Consider the following 24375-nt stretch of genomic DNA (forward strand, 5'->3'; position numbering starts at 1 on the left):
TTTTGTGTAATACAGAGTGTCCAAACATATATCCGCTTTGCAAAGAGACTTTCTCTTTAGTGGCTATAACTACCACCTCTCACTGCGAACATGCAGAGGGGACTTTAGGGAAAAACACTGCAGTACAGACCCTGTCATAAAGATTGGTTATTCTCTGTCATCTGCCATGTACATAGATTTACTATCCACTGAGGCCTGCTTCACATTGTGAAGGTTCTAAAATTCCAGAGTTTTAAAGAAATACAGTCCACACTGATATGTTTTCAACTTCATTGTGCATTTTTCAAATGCTTTTAGATTACACACTTCTTACGATAAGAATCTTAACATTGCCAACATAAATATTGTAAAGTTTCAAGCTCATTTTTGGCATGCTAAAATAAATAGTCCCTAAGAAGCTGTGAGTATGCATGAAAAATAAAAGTTAAAAACTTTAAGTCAATATTGTGCTGTGACTTGTACACGTAATTTTCCCATGGAGAATGGGTGAAAAATGTGGTGATTCTGATATGGCAATACCTAGCACTTATTTCACCCTGGTGCAAATACTGATACATGACAAGAGAGCTGGAATAACTGTTCCAAATTCTGACATGCTGAATGTACACAGAGCAATAAATAATTATTTTTGATTAATGACTATGGTAAAATAGCCAAAGTGAACAGAATCCAATCTAGGGAGCTTAAATGAAAACAGCCTGTACAGTTTCAAATAGATATTAAAGAAATTTGATTTCAACATAGGGAAAAAAAGCCTGTGGGATTTTATGATACATTTTACAAATGGGATGTGAAGTTCTGCATCAGTAACATTGTGTCTGCATTTTTATATGAGCAAACAGAGTTTAGTAGCTATGGTGCTTGCACGAGAGCACAACTAGCACTATAAAAGGAAAATCAGAGGGCAACTTTTTGGAAATCTGATATGCAAGATCAAAAATGCAGTAGTTCTAAACTGGTGCAACCTTATTCACAGGGCAACATTATTTACATGAGCTAAGGATGTGCATTTGCCATCCATATGGAAGAGATGATATGTTAGAACATTGCCCTATCACAGTGAACTACAGAGAGATCTGAAGTAGCATACTGATGTGGACCTCCACTGGCATCCAGTTACTTTCATTTCTATCAGCTCAGGCTTCACCTATTTTCCATGAACACTCCCACCAAAATGTTTCTTGTCACTTTCTTGCCGCAGTGATTTTTTTTCTTCTATCTGAAAAGCTGATACCATTCTGTAAGTTTCTATGTAGCACAAACATGGTTCTGGTTAGACTTCCTTGCAGTACCATTCACCACAACTCCAAGACTAATCTTTATGAATTAAACTAACAGTATTAATTAGAATGTGCATTTTATGACTGTACTACATACAGATTTTTTTCATAATTAATTTGTGGTACTAGTTAAAAAGCAGAGGAACTTCTGCTACTGTCAAGGAACATCTATATAAACCATGTCCTGTTATTTCTACAGTCTACAACCTGTTATTTCTGATAGAAATAAGTGCTGCAGATGTCCAGGCCCCTTTTCTTTTTTATTAGAGAGGATGCAATTCACTTTCAACAAACCGACAAGTGAATTAGAGACATTTCAAGAGAGTATTCGAAGATAAAAGAATCTATGTCCATGAGTTCAGTAAATGGTTCCTAGCCATCATGTTCCATTTGTCTGCAATATTTAGTCACAGTGAAAAATTTTATTATCAGGCATGCTAACTTTGCAGAGCGATCACGAATATAGGCCTCTGCTTTAAGTATTTCTGAAGTGTATCAGATGCTTCCTTTAATTCACACTTAACTGCCATCTAATATACATAGTGGAATAAAAGAATGAGGAATGTACATGTGGCAGGACTAGGAAGTTTGTCAGTGACCTGTTCAAGAGGAAAAGGTTCAGCTGGCTCCCTGGGTTTGGGCTGCCCACGTCAGGCTGCTTGGACAGCAGGGGTGTCTGCAGACTCCAACTGACCGCTTGCTACTAGGTCCTGAGAAGCCATTAAGATGCTTGACCACAAGGAGGAGCTGTAAAGTGAGAGGCTTGTTTACCGAACACTAGTATTTTTAGAGGAATAAACAAAGCAGCCAATGACCTAATATCCCTAGAGTCCTATCTTATTTAAGAATACTCCCTTGAAAATCTTTTTCAGTTGTTGAAAGTCATACAAGATCCCTAGCATTCTCTCTTTTTCTTCTAGCAGGAAAAAAGAGAAGAAAATACTTAAAATATATGCACATACAGAGACAAACTTGCTACAGTGGCTTAGAGGGGTGTTATTTGACCATAAGCACTGGTTAATGTGTGACATGTTGCATAGTACAAAAAAACAATGCGCTATTATGCAGTCTTTCCAGGGTGGTTGTCTCAACTGGTATCTACAGCTTCTTATAAACCCTTCACGAAAGCTGAGTTGAATTGGGAAATTCAGAAGAGGCTTCCTTGACAGGTCTCTGCAAATTCTCAGACTAGTCTTGAGTGCGTACAGAAAATTATGGAGAAGCAGAGAGCTGCATAGGTGAGTTGAGAAAGAGTGAATAAATAATTAATATTTCCAGGCTTACTCTGACGAGCTAATGCTAGTTACAGAAGTAAAGCTGTCAAAAAAACCTGTGTTAATGGTCAGACCAAAAATTAATCCTAATCATATTGTTAAGAGTGATAAAGAAGCCACCATGCTATACTTACCAGTTTTAACTGCAACATTTGTTTATTGAGAAGGTTAGCCTCTATCAGTCTTAACTCAGTACTTGCAACCTTGGAGAACATGGTAAAATACCTTAGGAAGGATCTGGGTGACCCTGGAAATGGTGGCCACTGCCATCAGGCCCTTGCAATTTCACAGGCAAGCCTTCAGGTGGGTAGTCTCTAACACATGGCAAGGTCTGAGCCACGAAGAGCTACTTTCCGTTCTGGAGAGAGCATGAGGCTGCGTGTTTGAGGAGAGGCAGCTACAGGCAGCTAAATGTATTCCTTTCAGGTGTAGTGAAAATGCATCTATCACTTCACCTATTCATAGTGCTACAAGCCATTCTCCTACTGTGATTAAATCATACATTAAAAGTACAGAACTTCTCAAAAACATTATCATACCTTAGAAAAACTTGGTATCTAAATTCAGTATGACACTACTTCACATACCACCATAAAATGTCCTTTCTTTTGAATGAAATTAAACACGTCTGCAACAGGCTATGTCTCTAAATATTACTACCTTTTGTATTTTAAATGCATCTTTTCTTTTTGTTTACTTAAAAATTGTGAATTAATTCATGAAAATTAAAAACTAACACTGAGCTGATTCTCATTTGCTTTACAGACAATACACTTATTATGAGGTGAACTAATATATCTACATTACACATAGAAATTTCCTGATGAAAAGGATTTAAGCTCACAGTGCTGGTAAGTAGTAAGTGACAATCAAGAAATCACCAGCCATACTGAATAACTACACCATAAGAATGAAATGGCTGAGCAAGAAATAGAGTTTTGAAAATAACCTACAGATGAAAAGTACTGGCATCTGATACTTTGCTTTCTCTCCCTGACCCCCACCTCCTCATTGGCATCTCTTTCTGTCAACTCCAGACAAATCCCATTACATTTTGCTGCTGAACAGCAAAATCACAGTTCTCATATTTGGAGTTCCACACCTGTTTTTCCCACGGGACAATAACAAGTTAACTGTGTAACTTCAAGGTGGATCAATGTGAGTTTTAGATCTGCAGGTTACCAGACTGTTCTTTTAATGTACTGCTACACTTTTTCATAAGGATAACTGTTTTAAAATCATCGGAATTAAATCAGTGCACAGCTAGACTAATCTAGAAGCAAAATGTAACCTAGGGTTATACGAGTCTGCAGCTATAACATATTGCTATTCCCTTCATTAGATATGGACCAAAGTTATACTTTTACAATGTTCAAGTACTCAAAAAAATGTGAATTTGATTGTTACTGGCTCCAGTGGACAGTAGTGCCCACTGATTGAAACCAGACTGAACATAACCTGTTCTGTCTGCTTCGGTGAAGCAACTGTTTCTACTACACATTGAGAAGCAATTATCTAACAACTGCTGACAGCTTTGCTCTTGGCCATGTGGTCCCATATTTAACCAGCTGCTGCAATTAATGTGCATTCACAATCTTTATTTCATTATTGTGTGAATTATTTAGCAACTAGTGACCTGCCATTAAAATCGATGCTATAAATTAGACTCAGAATACTTTATGAAAACTATAAAAATAGAAAATTTTTAATTGAGGTGTTATTTCCTATATTTTTAGAATTTAAATGAGGTCCAAAAAATCTCTATTGAGATTAGTGTTTTAATGAGATTAAAATGTGAAAACTCAGAGATAAATTTCAGAATGTTCCCAGTTTTTAGTCACAGGGTCAGCTAAAGCCCATAATATTCCAAACGAAAAATCAAAAGAAAGCAAACGCATTTCATTGTAATGCCTTTTTCTCAGTAGGCTTCTATAAAAATTAGTAAAATTTTTCTTCACTGAGTAAAAGTCATTACAGAGGCAGGTGCTTCCTATTCTGCCCTTACAGAGCTACTTCTCTGAACAAAAGGCTTCCATAAGATAATGTAAGCCACAAACAATGATGCTCACCTAGTTGTAAATTCAGCAACCACTTCCACCTAGGCAATTATGAATCAACAATTCAATCTCCCAGGTCCCTCCTAGTTAGGACCTGAATATCAAACTAGGAAGGACAGCCAAAAAAGGCAGTACAGGACTGGTGAGGTTAGAAGTATTTTAAGCAGTGGAGTAAGTGTGTGAGTGTTAGTGTTTTTGTTGGAGAGGCAGAATACGTAGCAGGTTTGGGGAGCCAGAAGTGAAGAAGCTTTGACCATTGTTTCTGAATGTGAATTTTAACATAGTAACATGGGAACAAGTAAGAATATGAAGCTGTGGATATTAGTTGAGAAAAAGTTGTATGGCAAGTGGACAAGGTAGAAAAGCATAGAAACGTTCTTCATCTTGAGTGTCAATGACCAGAAATACTGCTGCTGCAGCCACTGCTTTAGGAGTTCCTGGGTTTTGCCTTTCTGTAAGTATGCTGCTCAAAACTAAAGGTGTTATTCTGATTTAGCATTACCCCTGAATGGTAGTATAACTGGCTTGTGTGCCTTATGTACAATGTGCCTGTTAATGCATCGTGTGATACCTTTTTTAGCAAAGATATTCTATCGCCTCCTATTTCATGTCAGATCCAGTAACAAACTGACTGGATTACTTTCTTCAGTGCTATTGCCCAGTCATTTATCTCCCATTCTATATGTATGCATTTGTTTCCTTTTTCATTATCGGAAACTTGGCCCCACTGAACATTATTTGAGGTTATTTCCTTAGTCTTTCAGTTTTGTTCTGAATTCTAATCTTTTCCATCAAATGTCTGCCATCTCATGTAGCTGAGATACATTGTAAGCATAAGGTATGAAATATTTAGAAGAAACTCTATAGGCAAATTTAATTACTAGAACTTACAGAGCTGCCAATGGCATCCATCATGCTAGCTGCAAGGACAAAATCAATCATTATCAAAATCTTCATTCTTTGGAAGCTGTGGAGTAGAGAACAAGTGAAATACTAGTTAACTTAAACATTAAAAGTAAACACTTACACCTGACATCTTAAATTTTATTCTAAATAATCTCTTTAATCTATAATTATTTTCTTACATCTTGTAAATATAATGTATATTTAGGCTTCCTTACAAATGTCTAAAATAGTCTGATCAAGTACAACTCTAAGACCCAGTAAAAACAGAATTTATCCATTTAGGCCACTTTATATCAGAGCTTTTGATGTATTTCAGGACATCTCTGCAAGATTCAAACTCACATGTTGTATTGTGAAACAAGACAATAGCATTTTAAAATGCTCTGAAAAGCATTTTCATGTTCCTTGTTGGCCCTTTAAAGTTGGGAGAAAGCTCTCTGTTATATTCAAGTCATTAAAATCTGAATTGGGCTAATTGTCCTTGAACTAAAGAAGATTTGTGCAACTTCTGTGTGCCAGGAGAGGATGGAGATAATTTTACTGTTATAGAGTAATTTTGGGGAAAAAATGAGTAATAGTTATCAGCTTTTAATCTAATGGTGACAAGGATGACATCTTTCAACTGATAGCTATGCATATTTTGTACCATATGACCTGCAGCATTTTAAATCCCATTATTTCATATGAAAATTATTTTACATGCCAAAACAATCGCTGTTGTATCTCACTGCCTTGCAAACATTAGCTGATATAACTTCACAATTTTCTGTAAGGTAGATGTGTGCTTTTCAGCTCACAAATGAGAAACCAAGGCCTCCAATTACTAAAATATTTACATAGATTATACATGAACCAATTCTAAATTGATTAGTTAAATTGCTGCAAGCTATCAACTGAGGAATGTTTCCTCTTTTTTTTAACTTAAAATATTTTCATTTAGCATACACTAACGCTTGTGTAAACCAAAATATGTGTCCACTCTGCTTTTTCTACTTATTAAACTAAATCAGCTAACTACATGTTAAAACATTTGTGGCTAGACAAAGCATAAAATCTATAATAGAGATTAATGATTCAATGTCAGCATGTGCTTATTGAAACACCAATTTTATGGAAGTTTCCACTCATGTTCCTACAGAAATTAATATAAAACACCAGTGGAACTTGGCAGACTGTGCTTTTTACTGTAAAAAGATAAGCAAGGTGCTTATGTGAAGTATGTTTTTAAGTTCTTGAAAATTGGACAAGTCCAACTTTATTTTCACCAATCTCTGAAAACCTCATGCAAGAGTACAAATTACAGCCCAGCCAAATTTCAGGTTTTCAACACCTACCTATAAAATGCTTTTTAAAATTACAGTTATCTTACTTAAGTAAGCAACATTTATTTTATTCTTAGTTCTGAGTTTTGCTGGTTCGAAAGCACCATATTTGAAAGCATCAAATTGAGGCCCAAGTATATCTGTATAAAGTTTGCTATACCACTTCTTGCACTGGACTGATGCAGACACAAGGTGTGGAGGATACTCTGTACCCATTGACTCATGTTACACACAGCACAGAAGGTTTTTTTAAGCATTTTGGACATATGCAACATCTACCATTAAGCTGCAAAGCATTATACTAAGCTGATGTCTATCTCTAAAATTTCCAAAGGAATCCATTAAAAATTACCTATAAAATGTTTCTTTAGTAGAAAGTACGAACTGAAAATCTTAGACAAAGTTATCTCTATACTATAAAATTTCTGAATTGTAAGTTGTTCTTCATGCTAACCAAATAAATGTTATATCATTTGAATTAGAAACTTTACCATAATTCAATGCAACAAGTTCTGCTACTGTTTCAAGTGGTGAGTCCTATGAATTTCAGGCTTAGAAGGGGGCGGGGGGGGGGGAGGAAATCTGCAAGAATTGCCTGGCATTGAATTCTGTTATTAATTTAGATTTCAGAGGTTTCTGCCATGATAAAACATGCACTTGCACCTTACGACAGCAGTAATTATGGCTATTGAAGTCACTAATGTTTTGAAAACAGCTGTTGCCATCTGTTGCAATGACACTGTCTGTGAGAGGAGTGGCCAAAGAGTATGTTAGCTGTCTGGACAACCTGCAAATGATCTATCTCTGATAATTGCTGTCCTGACTCCATGCATATCTTAAATATGTTTTCTAGGAGAGAAGTGACTATATTTTTTTTCACTGAAAGATTCATATTTAACTGTTCTGCTTCATTCTCTGTTATTTTCATTATAAAAGCACGCTGTTCTCCCTCACACTAGTCTTAATATTCAAACTTTTCTATCATGATTTCACTGACTGTGAATGCCCGAATTCCACAATCAATCTTAAAAGGGGTGCACAGCCTTATCAATACAGTACTCTTTTTTTTTTTTTTTTTTTTTAAAGACTAACAAGTAAATCTTGCATACTGTTCAGAGAAATTTATGTTAAAAAAAAGATGACTATCAAGCACAATCAAGGCAGGTCATGTCTCTTAAAGCATGTGTGAGCTGCTATGAGCAAGCTGCACAAAAGGGACGAAGAGCTGAGGAGTGTAGAGTGTGTGCAGTTGGTTTGGGTTATCATCTTCAGATGAAGTCACCTTTCTATTTAAAGGGTGCCTCTTTCTAAAGCATGTTCCTGTTGCAGGGAACTTCATAAGGGCTGCACTTGGAAGACAACTTTGCATGTATCAGCTTTAGCATTGAACTACGATATGCTCAAAAAACATACCAAAATATAGGAATAGTCTCATAAATAAAATTCTAAATGGTATTATTTAAATATATTGCTCAAGATATTTTAATCCTGGAGTTTAATTTTTAAGAAAGGAAGTTGGACAGTAAACACAAGAAGGGCTATTGATCCTGTAATCACTCACCATATGAGCTCACTATGGTCATAAAAGAATTAAGAGCTGTATAAAGAGGGGGCAACCGAGAGCTCCATTTGGCAGACCTGTCAGTCATAGTGGACGTGAAGTAGGAACAAGGGTTGGGGGACCAAAATCTTTGTGCTATTGTCCTCTCAAAAAAGGAGAAAGGTCAAGAAGACTAGGAAGAGACATAAAAACTCAAGCAAGGAAATGGCTGACCTAACTGTTTCCCTGCTTCTGTCACTGCTTAGCAGGGAGACCCAGACAAGGTAGAGCACAGCGAGCACTGCTGATCCTGGAAGGGGCAGTACCCTATACCCATGAGCCAATTTCTCAGCAGATATAAACTCCGATTTTATCTGATCCCACAGTTGCAGCCACATGAGATTCATTGAGTGGTCAAACCTACAGTGATGAGAAAAGTGGCAAATAGGGTCAAGCCCCATACAAGTTCGAAGCGCTTTGCAAACACAAACTGAATCAACAGGTCCAGTCTTGGAATTAATGTAGGTAACTGTTTACGTAGTTTTCCACATTTCTACAAAGTTTCAGAAAAGGTTGTATTAGTAACAGTTCTTTGAAAACGTACATCCATGCTCCTTGGTAATATATAAAGCTAAGGTTCTGTTCAAGGGATGCTTAAAATCTTGCTCTGGGAAGATTGCTTTGAAAGTCAGTTTCTTAAACTAATTTCTCCACTCATTTAAATATTTACCCTGGCTGTTACAGAGCTATTTAAAATGCATTATCCAGAAACGTACGTGGAGTGTAAAATAATTAAAAATGTAGGGAGGGAATACAATTGCTGATAAACATTCACACACAGTAAAAACATCCATTCCAAAAAAACTGCAAAAAATTACAAATCTTAATCCATGTCACAGATAAAAACGATTGCATAACTTAGCAAATATTTTTGTGTTGCTGATGCTAGTGAATCCAAAGAGTTAATATGTGCTGAGAAACAGCCAAAACTTTTGTTATAACATCTGTGTTGGTTTAACAAAAACAAAAAAAACCCCCAAATTTCTGCAGGGGAGATCCCTTTCCAGGGAAATCTTAATCTCAGACAGTAGACATGGGGATTAATTATCACACATCATGATAGAGAGAGGAAAAACTTATGTAATATGTTCAAGTTGAAAGCACAAGCCCTTAACAGTTGTCTGAAAAAAAGAATCACTTTCTGTTTTAATAAAATTGAAGTTTAAGGGCAACTCTTGTGAAACCTTGAAATTTTATCCATGAGGTTACTCATTTACTAGTCAAAGATGACACCTGGAATGTGCACTTGCATAGCTGTGCAGAAGATTTATCCAAAGTTATGGAATAAAAATTCTAGAAAAGTACCTTTTTCCTATGCCTAGGTTTTCTTTACAGGCTACTCAGACAGTAAATCGTATGTTCAAATTTCCCCTAAATTTGATGTTTCTCCAAGTCTTTCAATAGCAAGCTACTAAATAGATTTGATGTCATTAGAGAAACTCTGTGCTATGAAAATTTTGAACTCTCAGCCTGTTTTCTTGTTCTTGAATTCTGCAAACTAGATGTAATTCAGATGCCTATTTCTGTTTGTTCAGTGTCAGTAAGAATTGCATTGCTAATAAATACAATATTAATAAGAGAGAATCTTCCAAAAGGACAGATAATGACTTGAAATATTTTTGTTTGCTTTCTTAAAATTCAAACTTATTTTAATGATTAAATGCATGCACAAATTTTGCTTTGTTTAATTACATAGTTTTAAAAATATTGCCCCATTTTTCTCCTCTGAGAAATGGACAATAATTCATGATTTGATCTACTTTTAGGCTTAAAAAGCCACCTTGTTCATACAGCCATACATTATTAGAAATTTAGAAACTACAGATTTGAATATGAGATTTATTAGCTAACTAGATATTGTAGCAAAATAGCTAGATCCTGCTAAAACACTCATACATCATTAGCAACATTGCACCAGTTACATGGCCTTCAAAAACATATTACTTTTAAACCATAACTACAGCAATTACCCCAAATTCTTCCTTCTTCCCTCTCAGGTACCTAAAATGTTTACCTTTACCCTCTGGACAGAACTCAAAGTTGTTAAATCTTCTTAAGCTGATGCAAAGAATTCCAGAGCCCTTCCCAGGCTGCAATTGTTTTTGCTATTAAATTCTGTAGAGTTGAGGATTGCATCTGCTATGACTCACTGGGCAGGAATGTTCCTGAGAAGTTGCAGTTATCAAGACTGAATTGCAACATAAGGAGAAGACAGTAATTCTGTGCCTAACAGAACACTTCTGAAATAAAAATAGACCAAAAATAACAAAGGATCATGCATTCCCTTTCACTGCTGTGATCCAGGAAATTGCTCTCAGCATCATATTCAACTATACACTCCAGTGATTTCCTGAATCAGAGCTTAAATCTCTCAGGCTTCAGAGGTATATAGACAGCATAACTGAATCAACTGTTTTAGAAATAAAACATAGTCACTCAGACTAGAAGTTACATGTTAGAGGTGATAAAATAAAAAGAAATCTGCTAAAAAAAACCCCAACCCAAACTCAGAGTAACAAACATAGTACGGACAAAGCCAAAGGAAACAAGAAAAAAAGGACAAAGAATCTTGTTTGATGTAAGCCAGTATTTTTTAGCTAAATTGGAAGGCACTCAGAAGCATATGATCTCAGTGACTTGGTTAAACAAAATCACTTTCTGTATAAGCTTTTTAGAGCCAGATGAATACATCAAAGAATGTTTTAAAATGCAATTTGTTTTGAGTATTTGTCCTCCTTCTATGTTGGCTCTTCCCAAAAAGTTCAATAAATGAGTATGCTTAAAGGAATGCTTCTTGAAGAAGTGAACTCTTAGGAAACAGTGAACAAAAGCAGCCCTGAGGAGAAGGACTTGGGGGTATTGATTGATGAGAAGCTCAGCATGAGCAGGCAGTGTGTGCTTGCAGCCCAGAAAGCCAACCCTGTCCTGGGCTGCATCAAAAGAGGTGTGACCAGCAGGTCGAGGGAGGGGATCCTGCCCCTCTACTCCGCTCTTGTGAGACCCCACCTGGAGTACTGCATCCAGCTCTGGGGGCCCCAGTACAGGAGAGACATCGAGCTGTTGGAGCGAGTCCAGAGGAGGGCCACGAAGCTGATCGGAGGGCTGGAGCACCTCTCCTATGAGGACAGGCTGAGGGAGTTGGGATTGTTCAGCCTGGAGAAGAGAAGGCTCTGGGGAGATCTAATTGCGGCCTTCCATTACCTGAAGGGGCCTACAGGAAAGATGGAGAGGGACTGTTTATCAGGGAGTGTAGTGACAGGACAAGGGGTAATGGGTTTAAGCTGAAGGAGGGTCGATTTAGATTAGATGTTAGAAAGAAATTCTTTACTGTGAGAGTGGTGAGGCTCTGGAACAGGTTGCCCAGAGAGGTTGTGGAGGCCCCCTCCCTGGAAGTGTTTAAGACCAGGTTGGATGAGGCTTTGGGCAACGTGGTCTAGTGGAGGGTGTCCCTGCCCGCAGCAGGGGGGTTGGAACTAGATGATCTTTGAGGTCCCTTCCAACCCAAACCATTCTATGATTCCATGAAAAGCAGTAAAAGGAGTTTTACATTCCACAATATAAATATTCACGCCATCAACTTACTTTTGAAAACTAATACTTGTTGCACACTTTCTCTGAATAATTTCTGGTGTATTATTTGGGATCTGTTTACCTGGCAGTATTTCTCTTTACTAATTACATTACATCAACTAATTAACTTCATATTCTGAATTTCAAATATTTAATAATTGCAATAAATTTTTCATGAGTAGCCTACACTAAGAATCATTCAAAAATTCAAAATCATTCAGCAAGTATTTTTTACTGGGAATCTTACAATGGCTAATGACTTTTGCAAGGAGGGAGAATACCTGCTCATAGCATAACTCAATTCTTAACGTAAGCGATCGTTACTCAGTGGGTGGGCTCTGAATTTAGAAAGTGGAAAAAATGTATGGCATTTTAAACTCAGATTTATTAATCATTTAAAGAATTTATTGAGGATAACAAGTAGAATCTGCATCACTTGAAGTCTTTAAACAAAGACTAGATGACTAAAATGTATGGCTGTGGTTCAGTTAAACAAGAATTATATACAGTGTAAAGTCAGATATTTGTGTTATTCAAGAAGTCTATAGGCTACCCATCATAAGAATGATTTTGCAAGAATAAATACATTAAATAGAAGACTCTCAAAAAGTATACAAATGGAAGTCTCATAAGCATAAAAGTAAGAGATAAAGGTCTTTCACAGACCTGTTATATACATCCAATACTGAAAACTGGCAAATGTCATAGAAATTAACGCAGCCAGTAAAGAACTGTCTGTTCACACAAACCATATTCAGATTTGCTGCTCTTGGGAGAGTTTGGAGTGAAGCAAAATACATCAAGGATCATTAATTACTCTTTAATCAGTTTTTGGACAAAAGTATGTATAAAGAATAAAATGCTGTTTCTCACTTCCACACTAAATAAACATGTTTATCAGTTCCTATAAGCACAGTAAAAACAGTCAGTGGTATTAAAACCATCTTATATCTTTTGTGGATGTTTAAAAGTAATACCACAAGAAATCAGTGGTCTTTGTTCCCATTGTATTAGCACTTTCAGCTGAGTACCTCCCCAGGTATTTTATCTGACAGAGGTTTAACAGCTTTGGGCAATCCCAAACATGGATACAGGCTGGGAGGTGAGTGGATTGAGAGCAGTCTTGAGGAAAAGGACTTGGTGGATGAAAAGCTGGAACATAAGCGGGCAACATGTGCTCAGAAAGCCAATCATATCTTGGGCTGCATCAAAAGCAGTCTGATCAGCAGGTCGAGGGAGGTGATTCTCCCTCTCTACTCCGCTCTCAAGAGACCCCACCTGGAGTACTGCGTCCAGCTCTGGGGTCCCTAGTACAAGAAGGACATGGACCTGTTGGAGCAAGTCCAGAGGAGGGCCACGAAGATGACCAGAGGGCTGAAGCACCTCTCCTATGAGGACAGGCTGAGAGAGTTGGGGTTGTTCAGCCTGGAGAAGCGAAGGCTCTGGGCAGACTTCCAGTATCTGAAGGAGGCCTACAGGAAAGATAAGGAGCACAGTGATAGGACAAGGGGTTAACAGTTTTAAACTGAAAGAGGGTATATTTCGATTAGATATAAGGAAGAAATTCTTCACTGTTAGAGTGGTGAGGCACTGGAACAGGTTGCCCCGAGAGGCTGTAGATGTCCTGTCCCTGGAAGTGTTCAAGGCCAGATTGGATGGGGCTTTGAGCAACCTGTTCTAGTGGAGGGTGTCCCTGCCCATGGCAGGGGGGTTGGAACTAGATGATCTTTGAGGTTGTTTCCAACCCAAACCATTCTATGTTTCCATGATTCTAAAATCAGCAAACATAAGATAATGTGTTCATAATATCATCCTTTTATCATTCAGACTAAAAAGAAGTTGCAGCACACAAGAAGCTTTCATGGTACAAGGAACCACCATTTTTTTCCCTGATAAGCTGTAATATAGGTGTTAAGCACCATTTATTAAATAGAAAGCTTTACTTTTTCTCATGTGTGATTTTTATCCAGGAAAGTTCTAAATCATCTTCAGCTGTCACATAGAAATATGGAAGGGTCAAAGACTGTACAGATTAATTTGCTTATGCTCTTCTCTGCATTGTTTCAGTTTGTATAATGCTAAGGATAAAATAGAAAACATGTAATGGACTCCATTTTAGGATTGGCTGAAATCACATATGTGAAAAAGTGTTTTCAGCATTGTATATCCAACATATAACATAGTAGCAATGTGTTACTTCCATAATAATATTTTGTTACTGAAACAGAACAGAGCTGAAATCAAAGATAAGCCAAACTCAGCTTTATAACTAAAAATCTCTGCCTGTCTATGTTTTTAAAGGTAGCCTCCTAGCCAAAAGTAAATGTATATTTTTTTACGACTGACTTAAGAGTTGCATCGTATGTTTACAAGAAAATCTGGTTAAGTAGTTATCATAATTGACAATGTGCCAGTTACCAGAACACTATTATATCTTCCCATTTTAAGAGTTTTCCACAAATAAAAACATTGCATAAGAGCTTCACAAACATAATGCTGTGGGTGTTTGCATAGCTGAATGACACGTTAAATGGCTTCCAACGTTCCAGGACAGACTACAGCTCTATCTGCTTGAGTGGAGTGACTTTAGATTGTTCAACAGTTCACTTTATTTACATATGAAGTGGCGCACATATTCAAGAGAATAAAATTATCAAAAAGCTACACTGGATTTAGTCAACAGTTTGGACCGCTGTAAAAAACTATATCCACTAAGCTTTTGAAAGTTAAATATAGTTATAAGCTGCTAATATTTTATGGTTTTTTGGAGATACATATCAAAAACCAGAGTATGTCGTGCTTACTTGTGCATTAATAGATTCTCAAGGTTCCTTCTCAGTAAAGCAATTTGGCATTTCAGGATTCCTTTGGAATAATCTATACCATTTTAACATGAGTCTTACTTAGTTAAATGGCAGCAACTCTTTTTCATGGACTGTCTCATTTATGTACAAGAAGCTTGCACCAAAGTATTAAAATAGCTACAAAACAAGATCAAATTAAAGTGACATGCTCTTGGCAGTAAAAATCCCTAATGTTCATGAGATGTTGATGACGGACCTCCTTGATGCAATTCTGGTTATTCACAGGGAAGTATGTGAAGAAGTCCTGTGGTACCGAACACAACAGACATCAACAAAAGGAAACAGCATCATTATTCATTATTCCAGTTCTCCACTTAGTACTACCTTTTTTTGTGGGTTCTGATTTTTTTGTCCCTCTCTAGGACACTGTTGCCTCCTTCTTGTATTTCAGTGTTCTGCTTCTTTCATTCCACTGACATGCATAGGTCCATGAGGTAATATCCAGTGTCACTGCACTAGTCATCAGGCTTCATCAAGCTACCTTAGTGTACATGATCCACCATGGGCTTCAGTCTTTGAAGCACACAGTGGCCATTATTGTTTCACTTGCCTATTCCTTGAAGGAATATTGTGCACTTGCTTATGCGTGACAGTTAGCCATCTCTCTCATATAATTTATAAGTAATATTTTAATTTTTCAGTGTCGGATGAGTTAGAGTGCTACAAGCCAATACTTTGCTTAGTTGTGGACAAATAAGAAACTTCAAAATATTTTAAAGCTTTTGATTCTTTTAACATGCCGCCTTCAAAATGCTTGTCATAATCCTACTGAAAACAGTGGTAAAAACAAATTATGCCAAAAATACAGAAGTCCATCTATAAACTTATGATTTCACCTACCATATAAATACATTGCACAGAGCAACCAAGGCCTATGTCTGCAACATGAAATGTATGAATAACAGATCTCTAAAACTTGCATGATGACTTTGAAATGTTAGGCCAATAAATGTAATTCCCTGATGAGGCCAAGAGGTAAGTAGAAATGAACTTCCTACTTATTCTGAAATGACAGAATGAATGCACTGTATTTTTTGATGTATGGATATAATATTGAACAATAAAATCCAGTTTTTAAATAATTCACCTAATTTTTACATAATATGCTAAGAAACAGATGCATAATTTAGTCATTTCAGTCATTTAATCTGTCATTTCAGATACACAGGTACACGATACAGAATCAACAACACATCTTCATTATCACGGATAATAAGATCAGCAAATTCATAATATTTAGACATTATTTTATCACACTCCAAATATAGCAACCCCCCCATTTTTATTATAAATATAAAATAAACAGTCCCTCCCATCTTTTTCAACAGACAGTAGCAAAGACAGTATTACTAGCAGAGATGGAACACGTCACAGAAGTTAAATATTTAACAAACATCTAGATCTGTATACGTGTCCTTTGCAGAATATGGAAAAACGGTGGATTTGGTAAAGGCTCAGAGTAATTTAAAAAAAAAAACGATCACAGTAAGTTCCATTGCTGGTGTTTGTCTTCTATTCATTAACGCCAAGATTATAACAAACATGAATTAAGCTATGTTGTGATGAAATGTATATGGCAGATAAGACTTGATCAAGATCTTCATGAGAGAGCTGAGAATATAGTCCATAATCTTCTGCCTTATTCACAATAACAGCTTACATACCCTGTCTTCTTCTGACTGCCTCCTTTACCCATAAAGCTTCCTGCTGGCCCCAGTTTTCCTGTTGTTCTCTGCAAAGACATCCTTCTCCTATATTCTACTTGGTGAAAAGTATGTAATCTCTTTGTAAAGGCACACCAACTAATCTCTCTTCCTCAGTATTTATCAGTTCAGTGTTGTTATTCATCTGTACCAACCCTAATCATAGCATAACTGAAACCATTTAGCACCAAATCTCTACTGCCCCACTTATGATCATGAAAAGAAAAAAAAAAAAGTAAAACGAAAAAGGAACCACAAAAGCAATTTTATTTGAAATGTGACAGAAAGATTTAGATTACAAAGTTATTTAAAACACTTCAAAGTTATTCTAATTTAAATCCTTGCATATATATATATATATATATAGTCATTGGACATGTCAGGTCATCATACTTTACTCAGTACTTCTGTATTTGCAAAACTTGTATCAGAAAAGCAAATGTCTATTTTAAAAACATTATGAAATGCAGTATACCATAAAATTAATCAACCCTGTGTAGCTACAGTGTAACTCCTTATGATAACTTTTTTATAACAAGTCAACACATACTACATTATGAACATAAAGCCACGCAATTATTAGGAAATTTTTATTTTTCTGGATTGGATTTTCACTATCAAACTGCATAGTGGCTATAAAATGACCTATGACTTTAGCAGATTTTTTTCCATTTAAAGAAATATGAACACATATGAAAATAAAAATTAGGTGGCTTTGAAGAATCTACTGTAGCTATTATATGCTATTTTAATGTTGCTATGTTTTCAACATAACTGAAACCATCCAGTGTAGAGAAACCACTTAGTTACAAATATGGAGCAATGATTGGTATCAGATACATTTTAGTTTCCAACTACAAAAGAAAAAAGTAGAAAGTATCTACAACCTTTTCTTCTTAGAAAGAAGTCTCAAATAGTTGTACAGTGTCTTTCATTCTGTTCACTCAGAACCAAGGAAAATAAAAAAATAAAAATTATTTATTTAATTGCAAAATGGAAAAAAAAATCTGGGGCTAGGCAGAGAGGTATGAGAATTCTTGGTTCCGAACATTTCTTTATAATGTGTGGTGGGTTGATTATTTCTTTCATATTCTTGTCCTTCGATTCAGTTCAGAGGGAGAAATTTATGTGGTATTTCTAAGCTATGTAATCATTTTATCTTTCTCCTGCTCACTTTTTAATTTTGTTTTTTGTTTCGATGTAGCACATATTTAGGTTGTGACTCCAGAAATCTAAATAATGTGGAAGTGGCTAGACAATTGTGTTGGGTTTGCGTGGCAAGGTTTTGGTGGCGGGGGGGCTACAGGGGTGGCTTCTGTGAGAAGCTGCTAGAAGCTCCCCCTGTGTCTGATAGAGCCAATGCCAGCCGGCTCTAAGACGGGCCCGCCGCTGGCCAAGGCCAAGCCCATCAGCGCCTCTGTGATAACATATTTAAGAAGTAGAAAAACACTTGGAGGGAGGGAGCTTTTGCAGCCGGAGAGAGGAGTGAGAAGATGTAAGAAACTCTGCAGACACCAAGGTCAGTGCAGATGGAGGGGGAGGAGGAGCTCCAGGCGCCGGAGCAGAGATCCCCCTGCAGCCCGTGGTGAAGGCCATGGTGAAGCAGGCTGTCCCCCTGCAGCCCATGGAGGAAGGATGAGGGGGTGTAGCGATTCCACCTGCAGCCCGTGGAGGACCCCACGCCGGAGCAGGTGGAGGCACCTGAAGGAGGCTGCGGCCCGTGGGAAGCCCACGCTGGAGCAAGTTCCAGGCCGGACCGGTGGACCCGTGAAGAGGGGAGCCCACGCCAGGGCAGGTTTGCTGGCAGGACTTGTGACCCCGTGGGGGACCCCACGCTGGAGCAGTTTGCTCCTGAAGGTCTGCACCCCGTGAGAGGGACTCCATGCTGGAGCAGGGGAACGATGAGAGGAGTCCTCCCCCTGAGGATGAAGAAGCGGCAGAAACACCGTGAGATGAACTGACCGTAACCCCCACTCCCCGTCCCCCTGTGCCGCTGAGGGGGGGGAACGTTGAAGCCGGGAGTGAAGTTGAGCCCGAGAAGATGGGAGGGGTGGGGGGAAGTGTTTTAAGAGTTGATTTTATTTTCTCATTCCTCTACTCTGTTTTGCCTAGTAATAAATTAGATGAATTCCCTCTCTAAGTTTGGTCTGTTTTGCTCGTGACGATAATTAGTGAGTGATCTCTCCCTGTCCTTATCTCGACCTGCAAGCATTTCATTATGCCTTTTCTCCCCTGTTTAGTGAATGAGGGGAGTGAGAGAGCGGCTCTGGTGGGCACCTGGCCCCCAGCCAGGCTCAACCCACCACAACAATATAATGATACAGAATAATCATCCAATATATTATAAATTAAAGGTTGTTCCTACTCACTTTTCTGAGGAATCTGCAGATATGCCTGTTTAACTCAAATCTGTCATTTCAGAACAATTGAAGTATTTTGTTTCTTCTTGTATTGCTTTTGTTAGCCAAGGAGTAAACTGAAGATGTTGTTACTGGACTGGAAATAGAAAAAAATGAAATAGATGAGATTGGTAACTAAGAGTACAGTGTATCAAATATAATGCTGAACTAAATAACAAAGAAGGGCATCCAGATTAAGGACTGTATTTGTATGTTGGTTGTGAAACTGGATCTTAATTTCTCAAGAGTGAAATAGTACTTGGGCCCTTGCTAACTTCTGTGCAACTGAGACCTCCTTTAAAATGGTTTTCAAAATAGGCTTTAACAGAGCCTGACTTCAAAGGGGACAATGAGAAAAATGTGGTCCTAGGGCTTCTAGGCAGGGCAACAGTGGTGTTCCTGATGTATTTTGGTTGTGTGAAATAAGCATGCTTAATAAACCAAACCTGGTTATGCCTCCTGGCTCCATCCAATCCCTTTTTAGCACTAGGTTTGATACCAGTCACTAATATTTTACTAGAATGTAATACCTTGAAATACTTTTCTGGGGTCTGACTAGGTTAGCTAATATCTGTCTCCCAATTACTCTTGTTTTCTTTATTGCTTCTGATGGCTATCATGCTTGAGCAGATCATCAAAAATTGCTTTCTTCTTCACTGGTAGTGAATTGGCTAAACCTTGACCTACCTAATGCTTGGTTTTGGGGTCTTAAATGCCTGTGCCTCTGCCCTACACCTGCTTAATTTATTATCAGATCCCATAGGGATAAGTAGACACTTTATCTTCCTGTGTAAATCAACTCAAACTTCTTTATTAATGCCTTAAAAGATCTTTGCAATCTAATGTTATGCAAAGAAATAAAAACAACTTTTAGTATAGTAGTTTGATAGTCATGTGTAGCCACATTATGGTAGACTAATCATTTTTGGACAGTTTCATTTCTGCAGCAAAAACCTCTTTGTCACAAAATCAGCACAAAAGCAGACAATTACTATTTGAACCAAATGCCTTATTAATTACTGCCTTTGTTTCAGGGCCTTTAAAAATCTCTCTCCCCAATTACTCCTTCACATCTCTTCTGTCTCAGTAAAACTTTAATCCTTCACCACTTCTTGTCTCTAGTCCTTACATGCCTATATTTTGTTTGCTTTCTTTCCTCTCACTCTGGAATAATAAAGTAAAATTAACAGGATACAGCCAGCAGATGTGCAAGGAAAAAATCATCACATGTCTCTCACATAGCTTTCAATCCTAATTAAATTGGGCTATCTCAAAGATAATCCATTCAGTTTCTGTTAGGCTGCATTCATTAGCATGTCCGCTGGTGGAAGCACTTATAACAGATCTTTGTAGGAGGAATTAGTTACTGTCAATCTAGAGGCTCATTAGCATTGACATAGGACTTCCTCCAAAAGATTTTTTTTTTTTTAAAAACACAAGACATTCTTTAAGCCATATTAGATTTGGCTCACAGTCATTCCCCAAACCTGAGATGTTATAGTGTAACAGTACTGGAGAACCACCTACTGGAAATAATGCTTCTTGCAGTGCACTCCATGATTTCTTAATGCTGCTTCTGTCTTTTTTCAGTCCCTGTCCCCAGTGAAGAATGCTCTGAGGAACTGGTACCCTTATCTTTCTTTGGAGTGCTTTATTTTTTTAAAAAAAGAACAAGTTTGCATGCAATTCCAGAACAGGGACAGAAAACAAAATGAACAGAAAAAACATCCTGCAAATGTCAAGCAGGAATCAGAGTAATGATGCTGTAAGCTCCTATGAGAGACATAGTACCACTATGTGATATCCTGTGGTAAGGCAAACATGCAGTTATGACATATACGAGACTACAGTAAAGACACTGTTACTAAAACATATTAAAATCTATTTAATTTATTGTTTTTCCTTAACAATGTATTATATTTTTATGTAAGATTTTTTTTTCCTGCAGAAAATGATAGGACTAAGGGCACTATTTCAAGAATAAACCACAGCAACAAAAACAATGACACTCATTGTATTAAGGCACTATTTTCTCTTAAATTCTGCCTCCACCTGCTGGGCAGTGGGAGGTATGCCACTGTGACAATACAAAGCACCTTGCCAACAGCAACATTGCCAATATTGCACTGAATGTCCAGACATGGTACCTGAGGCCAGGATAAAAGGACATTAGTTAAAAGTATAATTAAAAAAAAGCTGATAAATGAACCTTTTTATTAGCTGCAAAATTGCAATACAGATGAATAATATATATTCATTACACAGAGAGCTTCCATCAAGCTGTTGCAGATTCTTTTTAAAGCAATTTCAGTTATGGATATACAGTCCGGTAGCCCATGGTAGAAATGGGAGAAAAATGCTGCTATAACAGACAGTCTTATGCTCACCTCTTTCACACACTAATTGTGCAGAACTATTTCTTTGGCACTGAGGCATCTGCTGGAGAAAACAATGATATATTATTGAAACATTTTTATTTCAAAGATTTCCCAATAATTTATTTCCTTTTCTAAATTACAGATGTGTCATTGAAAAGGATTCATGCGTCATTTGTTTTTTGGTGGTGCAAAATACATGGGTATAAGTGCTAATATGGGAGAAATGGGGGTTTAACTACATTTCCATGTAGTACCAGCAGAATGTTTCTAGTCCACGATGAATTGTGAGACCTATGTAAATATTTAATGCTTCTGCTTTAGAAACTCAGTGGAATGGAAATGCTGAAAATGGTACCTTTTTTTTCCCATTCTGATAACGAGGGACAACCCCCTCAAATGAGAGAAACATAAGTGATATCAGCTTTACTGAAACAGCAATTGAAAACCCTGAGGACATCATGCAAGTCCAGCCCTCTGAGGACCAACAAGAACTTCTGCTAAATACAAGATCATCTTAGAACAACCGGGTGATCGGAGCATAACAGTAAAGCACAGCACAACTATTACCCACAACTATTTTTAAAAAGCCAAAAACCTTCTAATTTTTCTTATTTTTTTTCCAAAGGGAAGTTTAAAAAACCCATATCTGTAAACTCCAAGCCTTAAAGCAAGTAGCAAAACACGAATAATGGCATTGCAGAAAAGGAAGGACAAAAGGTAGAACAGACTACAATGATTTCCACCTTTTCAAGGCTGCATTTGCCGGTGCGGCTTCTTACAGGAGACCGAAGGCAGACAGAAACAGGCTCTGCAGGTTGATACTGCTCCAAATGAGGGCAGGATCCGATCCTCGTCCACGGTCAGGGTTGTGACATGATTTTACTAGTCTTCCAGACACGTAACGTCATTTATAGAGCTCGTAATCGCTTTCGCATTTTATTTTACGAACAAAACCAGCCCGTCGCTTCGCAGCCCGCCGCAGGCCGGCGATGGACACGCGCTAATCCTGTCAGGGGGCTGGGCGGCGCCCTGACTGGAAAACTACCGGTCCCAGGAGGCACTGCCCCTTCTCCCCCCCCCCCCGTCGGGAGGCGCGAACCGGATCCCCGCGCGGGGCACGCTAGGATTTGGAGTTCCGGTCGCTCTCGACTGCCTCGGCGGTGCACGGGCGCCTAGAAGCGCGGGAAGGGCCGCCTTCGCCACCCTGCCGTCACGTGGCCCGGGGCTGGCGGTGTTTGCGCAGCGCGGAAGGGCATCGCTGGGCGGAGGTTACTAGGTAACGGTGTGTATCCGTCCGCTGGGGTCCGCCTCCCGCACCCCTGGTGAAGCGGCGGCTAAGATGGCGGCGGTGGCCGTTGAGGCAGGGTTGTGAGTCCCTCTCTTAGCCCTGTTCCACGGCGTTGAGCGAAGCGAGGCTGCTGCTCTTCTCCGCTGTGGGAAGGCGAAACTCTCGGCTGGGCAGCTCGGGCCCTGCGGGTAGTGAACGACGGTGGAGGAGAAACCGGGCCTGGCTGACCTCCCCTCCGCCGCGGGGTGAGCCGCCTTCTCCGCCTCCTCGCGCGGCGGGCTTCCCCTCCTCTCGCTGGCAGCGGGGCGCGGGGAGAGGTGGGGGCCGCAGCTGGCGGGGCACGGCAGTCTGGCCTGGCCTTTGCTCCCCTGCGGGCCCTCGTGGGTGGGCACCCGGCTGGCGAGGAGAGGGGCTTGGGCTCGCTGCCCGCGGAGGAGGGGTCCGGGGCGGTGGGGGAGCCGGATCCAGCAGGCCCAGGGAAGCCTTGCGGTGCCAGCATGTTCGGCGGGTCGCTCCCCTCCGCCCTGGGGAAGGGTGCGTTACCCGCTCTCCAAGGAGACGCCGGCGGGGCGGCGGCAACGGCCGAGCTTTTGCCTGAGGCGCTTCGAGCAGATCCCGCCTACCACATCTCCCCCGGCGCTGCCCCGGGTTTTGGCGCCGTGAGGGAGCGGGCTTTCCGCGCGCCTCCTGACCGCCCCCGGCCCGGGGAGCGCGTCACCTGCCTCACGCTGCAGCTCGGCAGGCAGAGCCGCCGGGGGATCACTTGATTTGCCGGCCCCGGTGGCGGTGACGAGGCCTGCCGGGCCTGGGCTCGGTGCCCCGCCGTGTAAGTGGATCAGGTCGGGACGGCAGCGCTCGGGGCGCCGGGCGGGGTTGAGGTGAGCGGCTCGGACCCGACTCTGCAGGGTGGTAATGCTGGGCATCCCTCCCACGGTCCGGGTGTTTGCAGTTCTTCTAGCACCTTACTCGTACGAGGGCTGTCCGGTGCAACAAGAGAGGACTTATTCCGTTGTCTGCTCCTTTTTGATGATATTGTATGGTTGGCAATACTTTGTAGATGTTTAATGAGTTAATGCTAAATTAATGCTTAGTGAGGAGCACATACCTTAAAAAGCTAAACTTAAAGAAATGTTTGCTCCCATTTTCAGTCTTAATGGCTCTATTATGGCTTTTTACAACTTTTTGTTTTACATTTAATTTTTAATTTTCAGAAGTTTCTGTGTGCAGAATGAAGTGCTCTTCAGAGCTCTTGTAGTTCACATGAATGCTGTGAGGGGGGAATTGTCAAAAACAACTGCTGTAGAAAAAAGCCATTTAAATATGTACCTTTCATTTGTTTTGTAGTGATACTTTTGAGCAATTTGCATATTGCTGTTACATGTACAGAATATGTTTCGATTACAATCTTACATGTTTTGACTATAATCATACATGTTATCTTAAATTATTACTTCTCTAGAAAATATACAGAAAGTGTTTTTTTTCAAGTCCCTAGTAAATGTTGTAAGGCAGTATGCACATGCTCAAATAGAGCTTTTATACAGATACTCTAATGTGCAAGAAGCTGAGATTCCTAATGGGTTGCTGGATGCAGAAATACCATAATGGGAAGATACCAAAGCCCTTATAAGAGGATTTCTTCTGGAAATAGCTGGTAAAATGGAAAGTAAGAAAAAATACAAATTAGTGACGGGGGGGGAACGGGACGGGACAATGTGAAAAACACAGCTTCAC

General features: G+C 39.2%; 2 protein-coding genes across 7 annotated transcripts in view; one reads left to right on the forward strand and one right to left on the reverse strand.

Moving 5' to 3' along the window:
* Nucleotides 1-22232, reverse strand: part of FGL1 (fibrinogen like 1) — a 36452-nt gene extending 14220 nt beyond the window's left edge. The window contains exons 1-4 of one of the 6 annotated variants that reach the window (XM_054824239.1): nucleotides 22097-22229; nucleotides 21363-21411; nucleotides 18946-19072; nucleotides 5503-5578 (exon numbers count right to left, since the gene is read on the reverse strand). In XM_054824239.1, coding sequence (XP_054680214.1) covers nucleotides 5503-5568 — 66 coding nt within the window. In that variant the 5' untranslated portion in view covers nucleotides 5569-5578; nucleotides 18946-19072; nucleotides 21363-21411; nucleotides 22097-22229. The other 5 variants (XM_054824237.1, XM_054824240.1, XM_054824236.1 and 2 more) reach the window with 5 other exon arrangements.
* A 474-nt stretch (nucleotides 22233-22706) lies between these two features.
* Nucleotides 22707-24375, forward strand: part of PCM1 (pericentriolar material 1) — a 43732-nt gene continuing 42063 nt past the window's right edge. Inside the window, exons 1-2 of the mRNA XM_054824229.1 lie at nucleotides 22707-22886; nucleotides 24186-24307. The gene's annotated coding sequence lies outside the window, so the exon portion shown is untranslated. The remainder of the gene's footprint in view (nucleotides 22887-24185; nucleotides 24308-24375) is intronic.

Source organism: Grus americana, chromosome 4 (genome assembly GCF_028858705.1).
Source record: "Grus americana isolate bGruAme1 chromosome 4, bGruAme1.mat, whole genome shotgun sequence".
In the NCBI taxonomy this organism is placed as follows: Eukaryota; Metazoa; Chordata; class Aves; order Gruiformes; family Gruidae; genus Grus; species Grus americana.